The sequence below is a fragment of the Bufo gargarizans genome, chromosome 9 (genome assembly GCF_014858855.1).
Source record: "Bufo gargarizans isolate SCDJY-AF-19 chromosome 9, ASM1485885v1, whole genome shotgun sequence".
Taxonomy (NCBI): domain Eukaryota; kingdom Metazoa; phylum Chordata; class Amphibia; order Anura; family Bufonidae; genus Bufo; species Bufo gargarizans.
The window spans coordinates 7,500,744-7,525,841 of NC_058088.1; the positions used below are offsets into that span (position 1 = coordinate 7,500,744).

Below are 25,098 nucleotides of genomic sequence, written 5' to 3' on the forward strand. Positions count from 1 at the left end.
CCCCGGTTTCCCTGGGATTGGCTCAGGCTGTCGCCTGCAGTGGCAGAAAGATGGCGGCCTCGCTGGTGCCTGCGTGCGGGAGGTCGGTGCGGTTACTGGTATCTAGCCGGGCACTGCTGGGAAACCGACAGCTGAGCAGCGAGCCGGGGGAGAGCCTGACCGGCGCTGTGCTGCGGGGCCAGCAGAAGGTGAGAGGTAGTCACCTGTCACTGACCTGTCACCCTGTGACCTCCCCCTGTCAGGGCCCCACGTGCTGCCCTTCATCTCCATTTACCTAGAAATAGTGGGGTGTGAGGCGGAGACACACAGCGCACCCCCAGCATCACTTATACACACGGCACCGGCTGACCTGTTACATGTGCACTCGGCAGCTGAAGGCATCTGTGTTGGTCCCATCTTTATATGTGGCTGCATGGCTGAGAAACATGAGCCTCTAGGTGCAATGGGGGCGTTACCGTTACACCTAGAGGCTCTGCTCTCTCTGCACTTTGATTGACGGGGGCCGGGAGTGATCACATTTACACTGTCTGGCCTTGTCAAAGTGCAGAGAGAGTGGTAGTTGCAGAGAGAGCAGAGCCTCTAGGTGTAATGGTAACGCCCCCGTTGCTCCTAGAGGCTCATTTGCATATGGTAAAACATCACTTTTCTCAGCAATGTGGACACATATGCACACGGGACCAACACAGACGCCTTCAGCTGCCCAGCGCACATGTAACAGGTCAGCCAGTGTCGGATAGGTGCAAATCTACTGACAGATGGGCTTTAAAGAACACCGCTATACCAGGGTCAAAGAATACCTCCATACTGAACCAGTATTACCAGTGACACCTCTAGACAAAGCCCTAACCATACCGCCACATAGCGACTCAGTAATACGATTAGACGAGCTGACACGGCCAGGATCGCAGCATGGCGGTGATCCCACAGAAATGAATGGGATTGCAGTGTCACATGTGCAGCTTTTGCGCTCCAGCAGAGTTGGATTTTTTGCAGTTCAGGGGTCGCTGTGGTCGCGCACATGTGACTCTCTGAGACCCCATCCATTTCTATGGGAGGATCGCCGCGCTGTGATACCAGCCGCCTCCATTGTAGACATACCCTTAGAGCAGGGATCCGGCACTCCAGCCGCTGTGAAACTACAACTCCCAGCATGCAAACTTGGCTGTTCTTGTAACTCCCACAGAAATGAAAGGAGGATCCTGGGAGTTGTAGTTTCAGAACAGCTGGAATGCTGGAGGTTGCATATCCGTGCCTTAGGCCTCTTGCACACGACCGCATGGCTTTTTCTGTATTTTGTGGTCTGTTTTTCCATTTTGTTTCAGTAGTGTCTCCGCTTCCGTTCTGTTTTTTACAGATTGCGAACAGAAGCATACAATAATGTTTAAACAGTAAATACATTAAAAAAATTGGGCTGGGCATAACATTTTCAATAGATAGTTCCGCAAAAACGGAACAGATACGGAAGACATACGGAGTACATTCCGTTTTTTTTTTGTGTGCAATCATTGACTTGAATGGAGCCACGCAACGTGATTTGCGGGCGATAATAGGACAAGTTCTATCTTTGAATGTAAATACGGATATACAGAGTACCTTCCTTTGTTTTTGCGGACTCATTGAAGTGAATGGTTCCGCATGCAGACCGCAAAAAAATTGAACGGAAACAGAAAAAAAAAATGTTTGTGTGCAAGAGGCCGTAGAGGGACGTGGCTTTGATGGATTGAAATTAAAACGTATACGTTTTGTCCGAGTTTTGGATGTCGATGGACAGTCCTCAGGATCGGTCATCGATGGGCTTGAGCGAATCGGGTCCGGACCGCTCTATTTGCTCTGTACCGCAGTAAAATGTATGGGCTCCGCTGAGGCCTTCTTCTTCTCGCCACAAATAACGCGATAATTAGTCTCGTGCCTGTGACGTCACAGTCCGGTTCTGCGCATAAATTGCTGTTTTAAAATCCGAAGCTGAACTGAGGCACAAACCCCGAGTTCGGCTTCGGATTTTGAAACAGAAATTTATGCGCAGAACCGGACTGTGACGTCACAGGCACGAGACTAAGTGAAACTCGCGTTACTTGTGGCGAGAAGGAGAAGGCCTCAGCGGAGCCCATACATTTTACTGCGGTACCGAGCGCTTATTCTAAATAAAGTTTTCAAATGAATCCGGTTCAGATAGAGCGGTCCGGATCTGATTCGCTCAAGCCTAGTCATCAATATCTGAAGGGGGGAGGGGTCCGACTCCTGCCACCTCCCCCGATCAGCTGGGCTGCGGCTTCTTTCTAGGCCAGTGATGTCACATTCATCTCTCACCTGGCATTCAAGGGCATCCTGGGCTGCAATACCAAGCACTGCCACTACACGATGGAAGGCGCTGTGCTTGGTGAGCTGTTAGAAGGCCACGGCTCTTCCCACGTCGAATCGCTTGTCCCAGTGGTCCACACGTTATTGGGCCTGTTCACACCACAGTTTGTCACTACGCTTAGCATGTACTGGTGTATGCCGGGAAAGCTCCGCACAGTTATGTCGCTGGGGGCTCCCGAGGTGCGGTCAGCTGGAGAAGGGGGGCATGGACTTCAGACGGCAGAGAGCGGCTGGGGCACCTCCATCACCAGGAGCTCCAGTGTCCAGGGCCATTCAGATCTGTGCTGGCCTGAGGCAACGCTCCCGCCGTATGCCTATAGAAGGGGATACGTGCGTCCCTCCGTAGCAGGTAGATGTCGGAAGGACTCCTGACGTAGACCTCTAATGGAAGGCCCCAAGCTGTGCTTAAGGGTCTATTCACACGTCCGTAGTGTATTGCGGATCCGCAATACACCCGTCCGGCACCCCCATAGAAATGCCTATTGCGGACAAGAATAGGACATGTTCTATTTTTTTCCGGAAGGTCGGCGGAGGGCTTCGGAAATGCGGATGCGGACAACACACTGAATGAATAGGTCCGCACCCGTTCAGCACAATTGCGGAACGGATGCGACCCATTTGCGGACATGTGAATGGAGCCTTATGCAATGGATTTCAGGAGGCCATCTTTTTTTCACAATTTTTTTAACCGTTTCCAAATGTATTAAAAATGAAATAAAATCCTGGCGGGCAGATAACGAGAAAAACGCGTCTCTAATAAATGTAAGTATATGAACACTATGGGGCTAAGGGATCACGTATTAGTGCAAAATTATTAGTGCAAGTGGCCTTTCATCGCCTTCTTTTTCCCTGATGGCCCCCCTTCTGTACATACTGGTATGGTCCCCCCTCTTCACCCCATGCGTTCTACACCATTCACCCCCCCCCCCCCATCCCATATACTAATAGCTCCTCCCATCAGTCCGGTTTGTCCCCCATATGTCTTGCTTTACACTGATGTGCCCCCCTCCACACAGTCTGATATCCCCCCCATATTGGAGTGTGCCCCCTGTCTGCACTGCTCACACGGGTGTGCCCCATGCTATCTTTCCACTTGCTGCCCCCATATTGGGTGTGCCCTCAGTTTACACCGATATGTCCCCACTACCTTCATCTCCCTCCCCCATATTGATGTTTGCTCCCGTCTCTGTTTCCTCGCACCAATGTCACCCCCTCCCTCCCCCCATTTTTGCTTTCTCCATCTTCCTCCCATCTACTGATGTGCACAGACTTCTCTACACATTTGGGTGTGACCCCGAGTTACTCCTGCCCCTCACCCATATAGAAATGCCCCTGCTCCCCTATCACCGCCTCATACTGTTTCTTCAGCTGATCGCCTCTCTCTCCACCCCGCAGACCTCTGAAGACCCCCAGAATAACCCCGAATCAGAGGAACAGCAGAAGAAGCAGAAGGAAAACAAAGCCAGAGCTAAAAAGATCGTCCTGCGAGCGACCGGGGTTCTGGGCATCTTGGGGGGCGGCTTTATGGTGTATACATTTGGTGAGGACCCCATGTTGTGTACTGGGGGGGTCTCGTAGGCATTGGGGGAGATGACTTGTCTCTTTCCTGGTCTTTCTGACATCTTGTCTATTCTGTTTGCAGGTAGCAGCTCAGTGGACGAGGAGGGAAATCAGGTAAAGATGCTGGAGTGGTCTGAACCTGCACGATGCACATAAAGGGGCTCTCTACCTGCACTCATGGCAGCCATTACAGCGCACTTAGGGGTTGTCACTCAGCTTCCGCACTCAACATATAAGGCCTCATGAAAACGGCTGTAAGTGTTTTGCGGTCCGTAAAACATGGATCTGGCTGTGAACGTGCCGCCTCCAAACCTCCCTTCCAGCTAGAGAAAAGTCATATTCTTGTCCCCCAAAACAAAGAAGAATCAGATATGTTCCATTTTTTTGTGTTTCCGCGGAACTGACTTGCGATACGGACAGCAGATGGGTGTGCTGTCCGCATCTTTTGCAGCCCCATTGAGATGAATGGGTCCACAGAGACAGCACAATGAGATTTGGCTCCCCAGATAGAGATTAGGGGATAGAGGGGGTTCCCTGTGGGGGGGAACGCCCCTTAGATTTATAAGCCGAGTAACCTTCTGTATGTGAACCATCATGGTTGCCATCAGTGGTCGTCACCCTGCATCCGCCAATGAGATCAGGAGAACTCGAAGAACTGGGGAAACCCACTTGTAGCACAACTGCAGTTCATTTTATGTGCGATAACCCCCCCCCCCAAATATTCTCAATGTGCGTCCCTCGGGCAGTGTAGTGGCGGCCATTAGCATTTTTACTGTAGGAAGACGATATTCATAGGATTGACATAAAATATGGCTAATAATGGTTAGAAGTCTTGGATCAAGGCAGCTTTCCTTTCCAGCTGTTGCAAAACTACGACTCCCAACATGTAGGACAATAAAGGTTTGCCGTGTTTCTCCGGCAGGGGCATTTTAGATATAGTTCTGCGGGTTTGTGGGCTGTGTGTGGAATAGGCATGGTGCCGAATCTCCTTAAAGGGACCGGTCCCGTGTGGAGAGTTGCAGGAAGTGCTCCATGGACAACACTGCAGAGAGTGTTATCTCCCAAGAAAGAGAACCATCTCGCTAGCGCCACCGATTGGAAGTAGCTCCCTATGTGCATTGAGCCAGCCAGAGTCCTGCCCTGTACTAACGAGGGGCAAGCACCCCCAAAACAGCCGTCTACGGATGGATATCTCGCTTGGCTATATCCCCTTGTCAAATCCCAAGGGAGCCACTTCCAGTAGATGGCGCTGGTGAGCTGGTTCTCTTCCTTGGGAGATACCTTTTTGCGTATTAGCTGTGTGGAGAAGCGTTTCAGCGGATGCACCACTAGGGGGCAGTGCTCCTCTGTGTATTAGGTAGGCTCAGATTAGCAGCGGCTTTTACATCTAGTATTTTCCAGATAAAGCACGTGGTCTGTAACGCGTATATCGCAGCACATACGCGGCTCTGCATATGTACAAATCCTTCTCATCTGCAGATGTAGATTTAATAGTCAGTATCTTATACTGTAGGTGGTGATGGGCACATGTTTGATGTCCCACTAGGGGGCAGTCTTCATATTCTTCATACTACATTATAGGCTAGCATTGTCCGCTGAGTCACCAGTTTCCAGGAGGTCCTCTTATATTTTCTTATTACTCTAATCAGTTTCTGCTCGGTGTAGTCTGGACAAGATATGTTATACTGTACCCACAGTCACAGATGAAGTTGTCCTTGACCTTGTCTTTTTGTTTTTTATTTGTTCCAATATAACCCAGAAATGAGTTCCATGGCCGTCCACCATCTTGTCCATAGTGACATCACTCGCGGAGGGTCATGGGATACAAGCATGTGATGCATCATCCTGATCCTAGGAGGCCCGTGCGGTGGAGAATTTGCCGGGCTGCTTTGTCACATGCATACTAACACCGGGGCAGGGTCCACTGCGCAGGGCCCCATGCCAAGCTTTTCAGTGCACCCCCAACTCCTGAGCATGTATCGGCTATATGTGAAAGTAAAGGGGGAAGTGCACACAGAGCGGCCGTGCCACAAACTCCAGAGGGGCTGGGATGATGGTGGCACACACATCAGCCATATAATGCTGCATGTAACCCCACTATCCAAGGAGCAGCCGATTGTCGGGAAGGAAGCGTGCCTTCCCGACAACCGGCTGCTTGTTAAGTGGAAGTGAAGTGCTGCGGTTACATGCAGCGATCGCCTCCACAGTATAAGGACGAGCGTTGGCTGCTGCTATCGCTTGTGCTCATAGTAAATCATTACTCTTGGAGAGCAGATCGCTGTTTAGACCATCTGGAGGTGTCCACCCCTCCCATCATTTTGCTCGTTCATTGGGTAATTTGCGGCACCTTTAGGGCACTTTCACACTAGCGTTTTTCTTTTCCGGCATTGAGTTCCGTCCTAGGGGCTCAAATCCGTAAAGGAACTGATCAGTTTTATCCCTATGCATTCTGAATGGAGAGTAATCCGTTCAGGATGCATCAGGATGTCTTCAGTTCAGTCTTTTTGACTGTTCAGCAAAAGATAAAACCGCAGCATGCTACGGTTTTATCTCCGGCCCCAAAAAACTGAAGACTTGCCTGAATGCCGGATCCGGCATTTTTTTCCATAGGAATGTATTAGTGCCAGATCCGGCATTCAAAATACTGGAATGCTGGATCCGATGCACAGACCGAAAAAAAGGTGAAAATAACCGCGACGGAACTGCTTGCCGGTTCACTCTGTGAAAGTAGCCTTAGATGGACAGATTATAGGGAATGAGCATTCGTAGGAACGATAATCGGGCAGCATGTTGGTCTGTGTAAATCCAGCTTAAGACCCCAGATCAGATACAAAAATTAAGACCTGTGGCCCCTGGACTATGGGAACTGGTGGAACGTGTGACCCCCTATAATTAGACCACTGCACCTGACTACCTTAATGGTGATGTCAGTCTGGACAAGGGGCCCGAATAGTTCCCTTTATTAGTGACCTACAAGTCAAAAGGGCTGTCATGAATTAGGATGATGGTCTGAGCTGATGGCTTATACACGGAGATATTTCCTAAACTATTATCCAGTCCAACATGTTACGGAGGAGGGGAGATCAGGTAATGAGCTCCTCTGAAGGTCCACCATATGCTTGCTTGGATAAGCCAAGGGAGATAAGCAGCTGTCAGGAACCTAGCGCCGCTTATGTATAGGGAAATTAAGGACCGGACAGAATCCTGTCCAACCCGCCTGATCTTTACTGTTGGCTGTCTCCAAAAAAACACTGGACCCCCACCTTTCCCATAGGTGTCAATAATGGACACGTACCTATGGTGCCAGGAGCATTAACATTCTGATGGCTTGACCATGTAACAAGCAAGCACATGGGTATGCGTTCACTGCTCTCCCCGCCAGCAGTTTTCAGGGGTCAGATCTGCTGACAGTTGGGGGCCATCTTCTCCGCCGTTTACTGAGAGGTCAGAGGAGCGTCGAGCTGATCCCCGTAGACATGAGATGTCAGTACACGCAGTATATGTGGGATCAGCAGCTCTCATCGATGGCCGGATTCTTCATGTCCTTCTGAATCTCACAAGACTGAAGTGATTGGGTTCCATCTTACAAATGAGTATGGGAGGAAATCTGACGGACGCGGGTCACTGAGGGTCCGGCATGAACCATGCGGGTGCAGAGCTGGTGTTTGCGGCCCCTCCGCCACATAAGCATACAACTCTACAGGTCATATTGGGGGTACTTACATGTGGTAGATGAGGATTTCACTGGGTCTGTGCATAAACCCCCCTGCGATGATGATATGGGAGCTCGCTGACAATAGCTCACATGTAGCCCCTCCACGATGAGTTAATTGGTAAAAATCTGATCAGCAGCGAGAATTCGGGTGTCGTGGCCCTTTAAGGCCTCATATTAGAGGCATGTTAACCCTTTTTACTTTGGCCTGTGTGCAATTTGTTCCCAGGCTTGTATAGGGCTCTAGTGTGGGAATATCACACACAATGTATAATGGGGCCCACTTTACAGTCAGGTGACAAGTGTGTCCCTCCCTGACGTGGGGACTTGTGCCACCGGCCCTGCAGCTTCCTCTCGCTCCTCTTTGATGCAGGGGGAGGAGGTCGGACAGAAGGCATATAAAGCTCCATTTACTGGTATTAGGAAGGGTATGTGAAGAGGAAGCTCCGAGCATCTTTCCCACGCTTTGAAGACTGTACTACACCGAGGTATAATATGGAAAGAAAAACACTGGTAGCAGTGGTAGTACAGCCCCCTTCCCATCCAGTGACTCCCCTGTCGGGTATATCCCCATAAAGTCAAACTGTCGCCCACCCTTTCTGTCAAATTTGTAGAAATTCTCATATCTGAGTTTGGGAAAGCTGGGTGACATATTGGTGCCTCTACAGCCCAACTTTCTTAGGCTACTTTCACATCTACGTTTTTGCTGTCCGGTCTTGAGATCCAGCAGGGGATCGCAAAACGCTTCCGTTATAATAGTACAACCGGCTGCATCCGTTCATGCCGGATCCGGGATGGAAGTGCAACGCAGATGTGAAAGTGGCCTTACTAAGTTGCTGATATACCACTTAAAGGGGTTGTGTCTAGGACATGCCGCTAATGTGGGATTGGTGTGGTCCCCCTCTAGGACCTGTACCTATCTCCAGAACAGAATCCCCCAAATGAGCAGAGAGCAGCCCTGCATGTGTGGCCACCCTCCATTAATTTCTATAGGAGGGCCGAAAATAGCCGAGCTCCGTAGAAGTGAATAGAGCGGTGGCTGCTCGCTCACGGCGCGCTCCGCCTAAATTTTTATGGGACTTCGGCACACTTCTCGCTTGGCTGTATTTGGAACTGCCATAGAAATGAATAGACAGCACAGAACGCTTGCACGGTCCTCTCTCCTTCACTTTCGGAGGCCGTTCTAGAGATAGGTGCGGGTCCCTGACATTGGTGGCATATCCTAGTGATGAGATGAGACAACCCCTTTAAAGCAAGCTGACAACTTGTATAGAAGCAGTAGTTGTCACCCATATGCAGATAAGGATGGCGTTTCGCACCACTTGCCATGAAGAGGGTCTAGTTTAAGGGTAAGGTCTCTGGGGGGGTTTGGGGGAGTATGGGAACAGCAGTCATCAGTCTGTGACATGCAGCAGGTATGTCTGTCTGTCGCCCACCCTTTAATCTCTGGCTTCCTGTTGACACCTCGGCATCCTCTCCTGGCCTTTGATATGCACAGGGTATCACCTTGTTGTGACCGCCACACTTGTCACCCCATTCGGGCACACTCCTAGGTGTCTCTGGGCTTTGATGTTTACTGTGGGTTTAGCAGCACACTTCTCCATTGTTGCCGCCATCAGGTCTTCTGCATAATTGTGCCTGTTGTTTATAGGACCAAATGTGCGTCGCTCATCGAGACAAGCCTATACTGTGGGGTAATAGACAGACTGCCTACAGATGTTTCACCTAGTCAGACCCTGAACCTCAGCTAGTCAAAGCTACAGCGATGTTCTTCATTATTCATACACTAGCATTTAATAGGTCCATATAAATGTGAAGTGTGTGCGATTTCTACGCCGCTATAGGGTCCTGGACGGCCTCTGTTCTGTATAATATGTGGATGTCCGCCTGGTCGCCCTTTAACGTCTCTCTTATCTTTTCCAGATCCCCGATGAGTTTGACAATGGTGAGTACACGGAATTTCTGTTATAAGCGCATTACATTAGAGGGGCTGGAATAGGGTGACACTATGGCTTCCGGAGAACGCTGACCAGAGCCATAGTGACATGTGGATTTCAGTGCCACTTCACACAGTCCTAGAGGTCTGACCCCCACCGAATCTGACATATAGGACTTATCTGTTTTGCTGTCAAATTGCGGATCCGCAAAATAAGGAAGCGGGTTGTGTGCATCCCCCAATTTTCACAGGACCCACTTAAAAAAAAAAAAAAAAAAAAAAAAAAAAAAGCCTATTCTTGTCCACAAAATAGGACCGGTTCTATGATTTGCAGGCGGACAGCACGCGGATGACATCCATCTACTGTCTTTTTATTTGTGGACCCATAGAAATGAATGAGTCCGTGTGCGATCAGCAAAAGATGCAGATCGGACACAGACCAAAAATACGGTCATATGCATGAGGCCTAAAGGTTGTCTAGGATAAGAAAAACATGGCTGCAATCTTCCAAAAACAGCTCCTCCCCTGTCCACAGCCACTCTGTTCTATTCGGGTGGGTGGACAGGTATGGCGCTCTTTTCGTAAGAAAGCGGCAACGATTTTCTTTTCCTGGACAATTCCTTTAAAGGGGTTTTCTGGGACTTTGTTAGGCCTTCAGTATCTATCGGTGAGGTCCGACTCTTAGCACCCCAGCTGATTGAAATGGCACCCCCTTGATTCTTTACCAGACATGGTGCATGGTTCACTTGACTGCGCTGCTCTACCAGATACAGGCAATGGACAGGGATGTTTTCTGGGAGCGGCCGTGCTTTGTCATCCCATGAAACCCCTTTTAACCGGTCATCATCTCTCTTACAGATCCTCCAGTTCTACAACAGATTAAAAGGACGTACAAATACTTTAAAGACTATCGGCAGGTAAGTTACCCCTTGCTGTACCCACACCCCCCATGCCATATTATTTTACCCACCCAAATCATGGCTTAGCAACCTTACACACTTCAGCTGTTGTGAAACTACAACTCCCAGCATGCTCCATTCACTTCTATGGGAGTTCCGGAAAGCAAGCGTGCACGCTGCCGTAGTGCTGGAAAGGTTGCTGACCCCTGACTGTCTTTGTTCTTTCCATTTCATAGATGATCATAGAACCCACAAGCCCCAAATTGCTGCCAGACCCATTGAAAGAGCCGTATTACCAGCCGCCATACACGCTGGTCCTGGAGCTGAAAAATGTCCTGCTGCATCCCGAGTGGTCGGTAAGTCTTCTCCACCAGTTACCCTGTCAGGTCCGTTGTCCTCTGCCACACCAGGCTGTAATTTTGCTCTGAGGTGAGCGTTCCTGCATCACGCAATATTATTATGTCGCAATGGCGTGGGCTCAGGAGCTGTGCCCACTCTCCATCCAGACATTTGTGGCATATCCCCAGTCCGATAGGTGCGGGTCTCAACTCTATGATCTGCTCCTATCTAGAAAACAAGGCCATGTCATGCAATGCCTTGAATGTAGAGGATGCCGCACACGCGCAGCTCTCTCCATTCACTTCTACGGGACTTCCGGAAATAACCAAGTAAGTCGTCTTGGCTATTTTCAGGAGCTTCATAGAACTGAATAGAGAGAACAGCGCATGCGTAGACTTCTCTCCATTCACGGCAGTGCCAGATAGGGTCCCTTGTTTTGAGATGGATGTGGGTCCCACCTCTGGGCATCACCCCTATCGGATGTTTATGGCATAGCCTGTTAATATGGCAAGTGTCCAAACGGAACAGCCCCCTTTAACTCATGGCCATTTAACCCCTCAGGTGCCGCATGTAATACGGTCTGTTCCCCTGTAAGCCCATCAGTGCTGCCATGACATGATCGCAGAATGCCAACTGATTGCCATGGCAGCTGGGAGACTAACAATGGCCCCCCCAAGTCTTTTCATGTATTGGAGCCAGTGTAAGGGCTGTATTATATTACGCGATCCGGCAGGCGATTGTCAGAAAGAAAGCGTTCCTTCCCAGTAATTGCCTGCTCGTCAGCGGAGGAGACTGCTGCTATTACATGCAGTGATCTCCTCCACAGTACAAATGCCATCGCTCATCCCCATACTGTTATTAGACACCACGATCTGCCGCTGGCAAACAATTGATTTCTAAACCTGCCGAAAGATTCCAATTACCCGACGAACGAGTTTGCTCATTCATCGGGTAATCAGCGGCAGTGTTATACAGGCAGATCAGCGCTAACCAGCGTTCCTACGAGCGCTTGTTAGCAATGATGGGCCCGACAATCGCCTGATGTAATACAGGCTAAATACTGACACACATTATACACCGCTATACAACTGTGTCACACCAGTTCATGAGCTGGTATTACACCTCAGCACAGTACAAGTGAAGGATGTAATACCGGACATGGTCGTTAGAACAGCGTTGTGACCCTCTGGTGTTCTCTGCTCTCAGTTAGAAACAGGATGGAGGTTCAAGAAGCGGTCCGGCATCGACAACTTGTTCCAGCAGCTGGCACCTCTGTACGAGATTGTTATATTTACCTCTGAAACTGGCATGGTAAGTGTGCGCCGTGTTCTGCTGTCTTTCTCGTTGTTCTTCTTTGGGCTCATGCACATGAACATACAGGTCCTTCTAAAAAAATTAGCATATTGTGATAAAGTTCATTATTTTCTGTAATGTACTGATAAACATTAGACTTTCATATATTTTAGATTCATTACACACAACTGAAGTAGTTCAAGCCTTTTATTGTTTTAATATTGATGATTTTGGCATACAGCTCATGAAAACCCAAAATTCCTATCTCAAAAAATTAGCATATCATGAAAAGGTTCTCTAAACGAGCTATTAACCTAATCATCTGAATCAACTAATTAACTCTAAACACCTGCAAAAGATTCCTGAGGCTTTTAAAAACTCCCAGCCTGGTTCATTACTCAAAACCGCAATCATGGGTAAGACTGCCGACCTGACTGCTGTCCAGAAGGCCATCATTGACACCCTCAAGCAAGAGGGTAAGACACAGAAAGAAATTTCTGAACGAATAGGCTGTTCCCAGAGTGCTGTATCCAGGCCCCTCAGTGGGAAGTCTGTGGCAAGGAAAAAGTGTGGCAGAAAACGCTGCACAACGAGAAGAGGTGACCGGACCCTGAGGAAGATTGTGGAGAAGGACCGATTCCAGACCTTGGGGGACCTGCGGAAGCAGTGGACTGAGTCTGGAGTAGAAACATCCAGAGCCACCGTGTACAGGCGTGTGCAGGAAATGGGCTACAGGTGCCGCATTCCCCAGGTCAAGCCACTTTTGAACCAGAAACAGCAGCAGAAGCGCCTGACCTAGGCTACAGAGAAGCAGCACTGGACTGTTGCATGTCATTCGGAAATCAAGGTGCCAGAGTCTGGAGGAAGACTGGGGAGAGGGAAATGCCAAAATGCCTGAAGTCCAGTGTCAAGTACCCACAGTCAGTGATGGTCTGGGGTGCCATGTCAGCTGCTGGTGTTGGTCCACTGTGTTTTATCAAGGGCAGGGTCAATGCAGCTAGCTATCAGGAGATTTTGGAGCACTTCATGCTTCCATCTGCTGAAAAGCTTTATGGAGATGAAGATTTCATTTTTCAGCACGACCTGGCACCTGCTCACAGTGCCAAAACCACTGGTAAATGGTTTACTGACCATGGTATTACTGTGCTAAATTGGCCTGCCAACTCTCCTGACCTGAACCCCATAGAGAATCTGTGGGATATTGGGAAGAGAAAGTTGAGAGACGCAAGACCTAACACTCTGGATGAGCTTAAGGCCGCTATGGAAGCATCCTGGTCCTCCATAACACCTCAGCAGTGCCACAGGCTGATTGCCTCCATGCCACGCCGCATTGAAGCAGTCATTTCTGCAAAAGGATTCCCGACCAAGTATTGAGGGCAGAACTGAACATAATTATTTGAAGGTTGACCTTTTTTTGTATTAAAAACACTTTTCTTTTATTGGTCGGATGAAATATGCTAATTTTTTGAGATAGGAAATTTGGGTTTTCATGAGCTGTATGCCAAAATCATCAATATTAAAACAATAAAAGGCTTGAACTACTTCAGTTGGTGTGTAATGAATCTAAAATATATGAAAGTCTTATGTTTATCAGTACATTACAGAAAATAATGAACTTTATCACAATATGCAAATTTTTTGAGAAGGACCTGTATATATATTTTTTTTTTCGATATTTGTTCAGTTTTTTATTTTTGCAGCCGGATGTAGAACCATTGACTTCAATTGGTCCGCAAAAAAAAACTGATATTACTCCATGTGCATTCTGTGTCTGCAAAAATATAGAACACGTCCTATTATTGTCCGCACTATGGATAAGGATAGGACTGTTTTGTAAAATGCGGAACGCACACGGCCGGTATCTGTGTTTTGCGTATCCGCAATCTGCAGACCGCTGTCTTGTCCAGAAAACTGCGCACATTTTATTTTATATAGCATTTTATGCAAAATTTGCTTTGTTTTCCAGACTGCATTCCCCCTCATCGACAGCTTGGACCCTCACGGCTTTGTATCGTACCGGCTTTTTCGTGACGCCACCCGGTACTCAGATGGACACCATGTAAAGGTACAACTACCTTGTATCATTCGTTTATATACTGACAACCTGTCCTGCTGATCGCCGCTGTATTGTGGGAGATCTGGTGACCCAGATAGAAATGTGGTTCAAGGTCACAGGACTGGCTGCAGATGAACCGCATACAGATTCCAGGAGGGTGTGAATAGAGCAGAAGACGAGAAGCAGAGCGGTGCGTGTTGACCTATTGTGGTTCTGTTTACAGGACATCTCGTGTCTGAACAGGGACCCCTCACGTGTTGTAATTGTAGATTGCAAAAGAGAAGCCTTTAAACTGCAGCCATACAACGGCCTCGCCATAAAGTCCTGGGACGGAAGCTCTGAGGACCGGGCGCTTTACGACCTCACCACCTTCCTGAAAAGTGAGTGTTGCACAAACATGAACCTTCCTATAAAGTGATGACCATGATGTAGGCTTGTGTCTAGTACATTGTAGTGCCCCAGTCTCGCTCTATATATTGGCACTAACCTATTCCACAGTGCTGTACACACACGCGCGCGCGCCAGCTGTCTCATTGGAGCCCACAGACACACAATAGGGCCAGTTTCATAGGAAGCCAGTTGCCTCCTTTTCATGTTTTAGAGTGTGGTCCAGAGGAGAACATACAAGCTCTAGACTGATGGTGGCCCTGGTCATATTCAGACCCAGGCCTACAAGACAGAGACTTGCAGAGACTTGTTGCGTAGTTATACAAGGGCAAGAGCATTGGTGCTTTTGTAGATGCGTTACCCTCAAAAATGAAAGTAATCTCCCTGCTGGGGGCTGATATGCTCAGAAATCTACTATATTATCATGGCCCAAATGGAGGTTGATTCCATATCCTAATTAGGCACAGGAAACACCATATGGACATTTAGGTCCTATTCACATGTCACCTCTGGGACCCACACCTATCTCAAGAACGGCGCTCCACCTCCTTGTGGCTGTGAATGGACAGATGCGCCACGTGGATCCCTCCATTCACGTCTGTGGGAATTCCAAAAACAGCTGGCCGTGATTTCTTTATGAGGTTTTGTGTTTGGGTCCGTTCATTTCAGAATGCAGCCTTCTCCGGGTGGACGGGTTGGTTTCCCTCCAATGACAGCAATGTCTCCAGTGTGTAGGTGACTGGTTCACTATAAACCCCATCATTTCTCCCCCCTCCTGCAGCCATTGCCACGAGCGGTGTAAGCGATGTCCGCACCGTCCTGGAGAATTACTCCCTGGAGGAAGATCCCTTAGAAGCTTTTAAACGACGACAGAGCCAACTGGAGCAGGTACAGTGCGGCCATGGTGTATGTGAGGGGGTGCATCGCCGGCTGTCTGATGCTAGAGAAAACGTATCTAACTATAGGGGCCGACCAGTACAGATTAACCCATCAGCTACTAAATAGTGGAGAGGGGGGCACCATTTGGACATCTGTTGCAGACCCAGTCTTAGAGGTTCAGAAGGTTAGTTGACGTGATAATAATCCAGCACGGAGGACGCAGCCACGACTTGCCTGGTCTACCTCCCGTGCAGGGGCCGACTGGGAACTTAAAGTGGCCCTGAGAGAAAAAAAAACTAAGTGGCCCCCTTTTGTAGGCGCATCCAAATTAACAGAAGGTGGGGCAACACAAGTAGGTGGGGGTCAACAATACCATAGTACAAAATACCATTCCAGCAGAACCAAAAAACAGTGTAGCACAATATACTGCCCCAAAAGCTGGTCCTCTGTGGTGGGCATCTTTTGTCTTCCTCCTTCAGTTGTCTATGGAGCAGAAGGTGAGATGTGGGCCTCAGCAGATGAATTCAGGATGGCATGTGCGGTCGCTGGCCGGGTACATGAAAACGTGATTTCTCGCCCATTTTCCTTGGGGGACACAGACCTTGGGTATAGCTCAGCTCCCTAGGAGGCGTGACACTAAGTAAAACTGTTAAGCCCCTCCTCCATCAGCTATACCCTCAGCCTGGAGATAGAGGCTACCAGTTTTAGCTTAGTGTCCAAGGAGGCAAGACACTCCCTGCTACTGCAGGGCTGTTTTCTCCTTGTTATTTTTACTTTTTCTTCTAATTTTGTTATTTTATTTTTTCCTAGGGATACCAGAGACGCATTAGACCTCTCTGCTCTCCCGGGGTTGAGCTGCGCCAGTGCCAACTTATCTGCACTGCTGCCTCCCCCACAGAAGCAATAGGAGGATCTGGGCAGCAATGGCTCCCCTACATCCCGCCAGCTAGGGGGTCGCCCGCACGCCAAGCCCCTCTTCCAGCTTCCTGCCACTGCGGTGCCAGTGGCTGAAGGGGCGACCCTGCTGGAAAGGACTGAGGGTGAAGACGTCGGACGGTGAGATGGCTATTCCAGCCCATACCCCGTCCCTATCTGCAGCATCTACCCCTCTGGGTAAGGGGGGCACCCGTGGTCGCTCATTCTGAGCGCTCATCTGCAGGACAATGCAGCACAGCAGCATCCTCAGCACCCCCACGCCGTTCCCCCCCACGCTGCTATCTTTCTCTCCCCCCCCCCCCCCCTTATTCGGGGCTGACTCCATTTTTTCTCTTCTCTCTCTCCCCCTTCCCGCCGAGACCGGGGGGCGGGGCTTAGCGGTCCCGGCAGGGGGCGGGGCTTACGCGCGCGTCATTTTGGGGGCGGAGCTACGTTCTCCTTCACAGGAGACATTTCAAGCGCTGGAGGGGGCGGAGCTTGTTCCCCGCGCTTTCTGCTGAGGTTTCCCGCGCTTCCTCACTCCTGACAGGAAGCTGGGACACGGTGGGGGACTCTAACCTCCTGTGTACATCGCTCGGCTTCTGTGGGCGCTCTCTGCTGCTCTCTGCTGCTCACTGCTGTTCATTGCTTCTCTGCTGCTGCTGATCTGGGCCATCTCCTGACGTTCTTCTGAGGCACTGGTAGGACAGTTAACCCTCTCCTAACCCTCCTGGTCATAGCTGCTATAACCCTTTGTGGTCTCTATATTAGAGTACAACCACACTTCAGCATGTCAGATCCCACAGGTGCCCCCAAACCCTGGTACCATGCCTGTACCGCCTGTAAGGAACTTTTTCCGCGTGGGCAATCTGAGCCGCATTGCCTTGCATGTCAGGCCCCGGTGCAGGGCCCGCTTCCCGCTGCGCCCCCCGGTGCCTCTGAACCCCCTGACTGGGCTAGGTCTCTGTCTCAGGCGGTGGAAAGCCTTACACACGTAGTGGGCCGTCTCGTGGATAGACCGCCTCTCCCGCAGGCTGCCACAATCCCTGTCGCACCCGCTGGGACTACCGTTCCTGCCGCCCCCACTGGTTCCCTGCCTCCCAGCGAATCTTCCAGGGCCCGGCATACTCAGAAACGTTCAAGGGTTGAGCGCACATCTTCTCCAGATGCTTCGCTCTCTCCGCCATGCGTGCGAGCTCAGTCAAGTCTATCCTCTCAAAGGGATACGCTTTCTGAGGGAGAACTGGCGGATTCGGAGGTGGACATGGACTCAGAGCTTCCGTCCAAATTGGCGTCCGCGGTGGGGCATCTTGTCACTAGCATCCGTGATACCTTTCAGCTACACGATGACCCCCCCAGCTCTGAACAGGCCGGCGTGTCCTTTCTCCGCCCCAAACAGGCCTCCAAGGTTTTTCCCATACACGCTGATTTTTCTTCTGTGGTATCCAAGGCTTGGACTCGGCCTAACGTCCGCTTTATTACACCCAAAAAGCTGGACATTTGTTATCCCTTTCCAGCGGATTCTGTGACCACGTGGACATCCCCGCCTAAGGTTGATCCTCCCGTGGCTCGCCTGTCCAAAAGCACTACTATTCCTGTACAGGACGGATCTTCCCTCCAGTCTGTTGAGGACCGTCGTACGGAATCCCTCTCCAAGGCCATATTTACTGCCTCTGGTTCGGCCCTTAGACCGGTCTTTGCCTCCGCCTGGGTTGGCAAAGCGGTCTCTGAATGGGGTTTGCAACTGGAACGGGAGTTAGGGTCGGTCGTCCCTGTTCAGGACCTCCGTTCCTTAGCCCAACTAATTGTTCAGGCCGGAAAATTCGTCTGTGAGGCCTCCCTTGATGCGGGTGCCCTCATTGCCCGTTCCTCTGCCCTGGCAGTTTCTGTCAGGAGGGAACTCTGGCTGAAGGTTTGGGTGGCGGACGCCGCTTCCAAACGCTCTTTGGCCGGCCTACCATTCACGGGTTCCCGCCTGTTCGGAACCCGTCTGGACGAACTTATATCAGAGGCCACGGGTGGGAAGAGTACTCACCTCCCCCAGTCCAGGCCAATGGGCGCCCCCCGTGGTCGCGCTGGTTCATCCCGTTTTCGGTCCTTTCGCAAGCCCACCGGGTCTAGACCCGCGGCCAGTTCTTCTTCCTCTGGCCCAGCCCAGGATAGACGCAAGAAGCCGTTTTTTCGGATGCAACCTACCTGGCGCAAGTCCCAGCCTGCACGGGCTCCCACAGGCCAGCAGCCCTCTGCCTGAAGGTGCGCCCCCACCCACCCGGGTGGGGGGCCGCCTTCTCCTATTCAGGAACGTATGGCGGGCCCACATCTCAGACGCATGGGCGCTCGAGATTGTATCTTGCGGATACAAAATCGAATTTGCGTCCATTCCGCCAGACCGTTTCTTCCGATCCCGTCCTCCGCGAGATCCCGTACGAGTGGCCGCCTTCTTCGCGGCCATTCACTCTCTAATGGACAAGGGTGTCGTCGCCCCCGTGCCTCCGACGGAAAGGTTCAGGGGGTTCTACTCGAACCTCTTTGTGGTTCCCAAGAAGGAAGGCTCAGTGCGTCCGATCTTGGACCTAAAACGCCTGAACCGTTTTCTCCGACTGCAGAGATTCCGGATGGAGTCTCTCGGGTCCGCAGTGGCCTCCCTGGAAAGAGGGGATTTCATGGCCTCAATCGACATTCAGGATGCATACCTCCACGTTCCGGTTGCTCCATGTCATCACCGCTTCCTGCGCTTCGCGGTGGGGGACGATCACTTCCAATTCGTCGCCCTTCCCTTTGGTCTGGCGACGGCTCCTCGAGTGTTCACCAAGGTCCTGGCCCCTGTCTTAGCCCTTCTACGTTCAAGAAGTGTTTTTCTTCTCCCATACTTGGACGACATCCTGGTCAAGGCACCCTCCTTCTCTCAGACATCCCGCAGTGTGGAACTCACTCTGGAGACCCTGACGCGGTTTGGTTGGATTATCAACCACCCCAAATCTTCCCTTACCCCCTCCAGACGGCTGATCTTCCTGGGGATGCTCCTGGATACAGAGTTGGCGGAGGTCCGCCTTCCGTCGGACAAGCGTCTGGCCCTTCGCGGGTCGGTTCGCAGTCTCCTCCGTCATCACCGCCCTTCCCTCAGATCCAGCATGCGGTTGTTGGGAAAGATGGTTGCCTGTTTCGAAGCGGTGCCGTTCGCACAATTCCGATCCCGCACCTTTCAGAGGGCAATTCTGTCGGCCTGGGACAAATCACCGAGGAGTCTGGACAGGACCTTTCTTCTGCCTCCCCTGGCTCGGGCTTCCCTCGGCTGGTGGTTGCATATCCCTCTAAGGGGGAAGTCCTTCCTTCCACTGAACTGGCTGGTGATTACCACAGATGCCAGCTTACGGGGGTGGGGGGGGGGGGGGGGGGTTTTCCCTCCCCGGTCCGTCCAGGGCGTTTGGTCTCTATCGGAGTCCAGACTTCCAATCAATATTCTGGAACTGAGGGCGATTCTTCTGTCCCTCAGACACTGGACCCATCTGCTGAGGGGCCACCCTGTTCGGATCCAATCGGACAATGCCACGGCTGTGGCATACATAAACCATCAGGGAGGCAGCGCTGCAGCGATGCAAGAGGTGACCCTCATTCTCCTCTGGGCGGAGACGCACGTGCCGGCCTTATCTGCGATTTACATCCCGGGGGTGGACAACTGGGCGGCGGATTTCCTCAGCCGGTCCACCATCGACCCGGGAGAATGGTCCCTGCACCCAGAGGTGTTCGAAGCCCTTTGTCTTCGCTGGGGTCGCCCCGACGTGGACCTCATGGCCTCCAAATTCAACCACAAGGTCCCCCTATACCTGGCCAGGGCACGGGACCCGAAGGCATACGGCGCCGACGCGCTCGTCCTTCCGTGGCGCGAATTCTCCCTTCTGTACGTCTTTCCTCCTTTTCCCCTCCTGCCACGGGTTCTTCGGAGGATCGCGGCAGAGGGCGTCCCCGCGATTCTAATCGCCCCGGATTGGCCCCGCCGGTCTTGGTACGCCGACCTAATGTTGCTGTTGGCAGACGCACCGTGGCCACTGCCCTCCAGGGAAGACCTTCTCTCTCAGGGACCGATCTTCCACGAGCATTTAGGCTCGCTACGTTTGACGGCGTGGCTATTGAGACCGCCGTCTTAACGCGACGGGGTTTCTCCGCGGACGTAGTCCGCACCATGATCCGGGCTCGTAAGCCCGTATCCTCTAGGATCTACTATCGGGTTTGGAGGTCCTATCTGGGGTTCTGTGAGTCCCGGAGCATCCCACCTCTCCGGTTTTCTCTTCCCACAATCCTGTCCTTCCTCCAGTCGGGTCTGGACCTGGGGCTGTGCCTCAGTTCTCTGAAGGGTCAGATTTCGGCGCTGTCTATTCTTCTCCAGCGTCCCCTGGCCCCTCTAGGGCCAATTAAGACCTTCTTACAAGGGGTGGCTCACTCTGTTCCGCCGTACCGCCCTCCAGTTCCTTCCTGGGACCTGAATGTGGTGCTCTCGGCGCTCCAATCAGCCCCCTTCGAGCCTTTACGGGAGGTCTCCCTTCGCCTTCTGTCCTGCAAGGTCATCTTTCTTGTGGCCGTCACGTCTCTCCGACGGGTGTCGGAGTTAGCGGCTCTTTCTTGCTCCGAACCTTTCCTGATCTTCCACCAGGATAAGGTTGTGCTTCGGCCTGTCCCCCGACTTTCCTGCCAAAGGTGGTCTCCGCCTTTCACATCAATGAGGACATCGTCCTTCCGTCGCTCTGTCCCTCTCCTTCCCACCCCAGAGAACGGGAACTGCACCGTCTGGATGTGGTCAGGGCGTTGAGGATTTACTTGGAGGTCACCGGGTCCTTTCGGCGCACGGACTCCCTGTTTGTGGTTCCGGAGGGTTCGCGCAGAGGGTTGGCGGTCTCCAAGGTGGCTATTGCCCGTTTCATTAAACTGGCGGTGTCTGAGGCTTATCGAGCCAAGGGCAGACCTCCGCCTTTCGGCGTCACTGCTCATTCCACCAGAGCAGTCGGAGCTTCCTGGGCGCAGAGGCATCGGGCCTCGGCTGAACAGTTGTGCAAAGCAGCCACTTGGTCCTCTCTGCACACTTTCACAAAGTTCTATAGGGTGCATACGCATCCATCAGCGGATGCTGCTTTGGGCCGCCTGGTTTTGCAGGCAGCGGTTTCCTGATGCTCTGGTGGTGTTCCGCCTTGGGTTTGTGGTCCCTCCCTTCTTGGACTGCTCTTGAACGTCCCAAGGTCTGTGTCCCCCAAGGAAAATGGGCGAGAAAAGGAGATTTTTTGTATAACTTACCAGTTAAATCTCTTTCTCGCTCTTCCTTGGGGGACACAGCACCCACCCTTCTGTGTTTGGTTACAGGGTTATGGTCTGGCGCCCCGTTGGGTTGCTGGCTGGTTGTTTCCGTTATTGGTTGTTATCCTTTCACTACTTGGACACGCAACTGGTAGCCTCTATCTCCAGGCTGAGGGTATAGCTGATGGAGGAGGGGCTTAACAGTTTTACTTAGTGTCACGCCTCCTAGGGAGCTGAGCTATACCCAAGGTCTGTGTCCCCCAAGGAAGAGCGAGAAAGAGATTTAACTGGTAAGTTATACAAAAAATCTCCTTTCTTACAGCTTTAATTACCACTGAGAGCTCATTATGTACCCGTTCAGCGGCCGAGAGGAAGGCTTGGGCAACCCCCTTAGGTATCGGCCCACCGGGTAATTTCCCTGTAAGGTCTATGGCCAATCCACCCCTTCTACCTTGTGACATCAGGCACCAGATATCTGTCTGATGTGCTTTAGGGGCCTCTTACGGATGCTGGGCAATATGTCTGCTCCGCTCAACTGTGTGCAGGACGATTGGCACTCATTTAAAGGGGTTGTCTCACAGACCGAGTGACTATTACATACTGCGTATTGTGGGCAGCACCTCAGTCCCAGCAGATATGATTGGCCTATAGTGGGCGGCCGGCTTATGCCTTGTAGTAAAGCTTGTACGCTGTATATCTATCACTTTCTATTCTCCCCGCAGGAGGAGCAGCAGAGGTTGGCAGAACTTTCCCAGCTCAGTAAACGACAGCCCATGTCATTAGGCTCTATCGCCGGACGGTTTTGGCCTCGCTCTAAACAACAGTGACCTCAACATTGCCCCCTTTTGGCTACACAAGACAGACAAGTATGAAGCGGCCCCGCCATCCCTGTGTATATATAGAGGGGACGTAGTCGTCTTTCCATTGGACATGTGTTTGCATCGTGTGAATATATAAATAAACCTTTTTGTAGACTTACCCGGTCACGGTCATTATTCCTATCCTGTGCCCATATATTGTACGCAGCACTGTGCCGCCTACGTGGCTGCATCGCCCACTAGCTGGTGGCTGCTGTCATAGGACATACCTGTAACAACCTGATAATGGTGGCTGCAGAATGCGATTGCCCCTCACTCGCCAGTCATTTGGATAGAAACATTGCTCACTGCTTATGCCTGACAAGTGACAGGTTAACAAATGTTCTGGATTGTTAGATGGTCATAGTAAACCAAGATGCACTGGTCTCAGAATATCTCCTGAGAGTCCTCAGTATACAGTAGGTCATCAAAATGAGATTGGCGGGGGTCCAACACAAGGGTCCCCCGCTGATAAGCTGTTAGAAGAGGCTGGGCACTCCCGTGAGCACCGTGGCCTCTTCTTAGGTCATGTGACATCACCATACATCGGTCACATGGCCTAGTTGCAGCTCTGTCCCATTGAAGTCATGGGGGCTGAGCTGCAATACCAAGCACAGCCACTATACAAGGTACAGCACTGTGCTTGGAAAGCGTCTGCACTCCCTAGAGCTCCGGCAGCGTTTTCAGGACAGGGACCTCTGCTGATGTAATAATGATGACCTATACTGTAATTTTTTGTCTGTGTCCGTTCCATATATATTTTTTTTTTTGCGGCTTGTTTGTGGAACTCAATGGGGCCGCAAAAAAACACAAATGACTCCATGTACATGTATCCGTATGTCCGCACTTCCGTTCTGCAAAAAAACAGAACATACCCCATTCTTGTCCGTTTTGCGGACAAGGACAGGCATTGTTACAATGGATCCGCAAAAAATACAGATGTCCTCCGTTTTTGTTTTTTTTGCAGGCTGCAAAATACATACAGTCGTGTGCACGAGCCCTAAAGATGAGGCAGATTTCTCATCCAGCATCAGCCACTTTGATAGACTTGGTGCAGTATTAGACCGTCTGATCTGCTTAGTGCTCAATTCTTTGCCAGCGCTGTGTCACACGTCTGCGACAGCCAGTCGCCGGTCTCTGCACCCGCGTGTACTTCTGCGGCTGAGAAGTAGAAGAGAACACGTCAAGCGCTGCTTTCATGATTATTACAGCCTATGGGAGTTGTGGAAAAATCCACTGTGCTTGGAGACGCGTTGAGCTACTTTCACACTAGCGTTTTTACTGGATCCGACAGGGTTCAGCAAAAACGCTTCCGTTACGGATAATACAACCACCTGCATCCGTTATGAACAGATCCGGTTGTCATATCTCTAACATGGCCAAGACGGATCCGTCATGAACTCCATTGAAAGTTAAAGGAGGACGGATCCGTTTTCTATTGTGTCAGGGAAAATTGATCCGTCCCCATTGACTTGCATTGTGGGTAATGCCGGATCCGTCTTGCTCCGCATCCCAGGATGGAAAGCAAATCACAGCTTGCTGCGGTTTGCTCTCCGTTATGAGAATGGAACGGAATGCATTTTGGAGCGCTCCGTTCTGTCCAGTTACGTTTTGTCCCCATTGACAATGAATGGGGACAAAACGGAAGCAATTTTTTTCTGGTTTTGAGACCCTAGGATGGATCTCAATACCGGAAAATATTAACGCTAGTGTGAAAGTAGCCTTAGCCGCATGCGGATCATTGCTGATTTCCGTTCTGCGCCTATACTTGGCATGCCGATACAGCACGGCAATTAGCAGTAAATCTCATGTGCTTGCTTCGTTGCAAAGGGGTTCTCTGGGATCTTCCTTTTGATGGATGGGACCAATCGGCTGTATGAAAAGGCTGCGTCGCTCCAGTGAGTGCTGCGGCCTCTTCCTGGGCCATGTGACATCTTGTTCATCGGTCATTCAAGTGAAAAGGGCTGAGCTACAACCAAGCACAGCCTCTGTACAATGGCTGGCGCTGTGCTTGGTGTGCTGCAAGAAGTCCACTTCGTGGCATCTTCAAAAGTTGATTAGTGGGAGTGCCCCTGCTGATCTGATATCGGGGATGTATCCGGAGGATAGACCATCCCTATCAAAATCCTGAAAAAACCCTTTTAAAGGGGTTGTCCTCCGGGTTCAGAGCTGAACCCGGACATACCCATATTTTCACCCAGGCAGCCCTCTGATGTTATCATCGGAGCATGCTCTCAGGGCAAGGGCTTTTTTATTTACAATAATACACTGCTGGGCGGAGTGTGTTCAATGAGTCACGGGCCCTGATGGGCCAGATTTAGCGATGACCTAGCCCTTTTACAGGCTAGGGCAGCGCTAAAGCCCGCCCATCAGTACCGGTGAAGTCAACGGGCTCACTGCTGGGCGGAAGCCTCCAACTGGCAGCCCTATGGAGAGCCCGGTACATCACCGGAAGTCCAGAAAATGCCTTTGCCCTGTGCTGAAGCATCGGAGCAGTAACATCAGGGGGCTGCCTGGGTGAAAATATGGGCATGTCCGGACTACTTTCACACTAGTGTTAGGGGAACAGCCTGCCAGATCCGTACTAAGTAGGGATGAGCGAATCGACTTCGGATGAAACATCC

The 25,098-nt window shown here is 51.1% G+C and overlaps 1 protein-coding gene across 2 annotated transcripts; it reads left to right on the top strand.

Moving 5' to 3' along the window:
* Positions 1–12: 12 nt before the first annotated feature.
* On the top strand, positions 13–22,595 carry TIMM50 (translocase of inner mitochondrial membrane 50). Of its 2 annotated transcripts, none has more exons than XM_044268616.1 (11): positions 13–188; positions 3,754–3,898; positions 4,001–4,032; positions 9,554–9,575; positions 10,425–10,483; positions 10,702–10,821; positions 12,011–12,115; positions 14,064–14,162; positions 14,377–14,533; positions 15,322–15,428; positions 22,340–22,595. In XM_044268616.1, the coding sequence occupies exons 1-11, from the start codon at positions 51–53 to the stop codon at positions 22,442–22,444; spliced, it is 1,089 nt and encodes a 362-aa protein (XP_044124551.1). In that variant the 5' UTR covers positions 13–50; the 3' UTR covers positions 22,445–22,595. The 2 variants fall into 2 exon arrangements, with proteins under 2 accessions (XP_044124551.1, XP_044124552.1); XM_044268617.1 differs by having other exon boundaries at positions 58–195.
* The last annotated feature ends 2,503 nt before the right edge of the window (positions 22,596–25,098 follow it).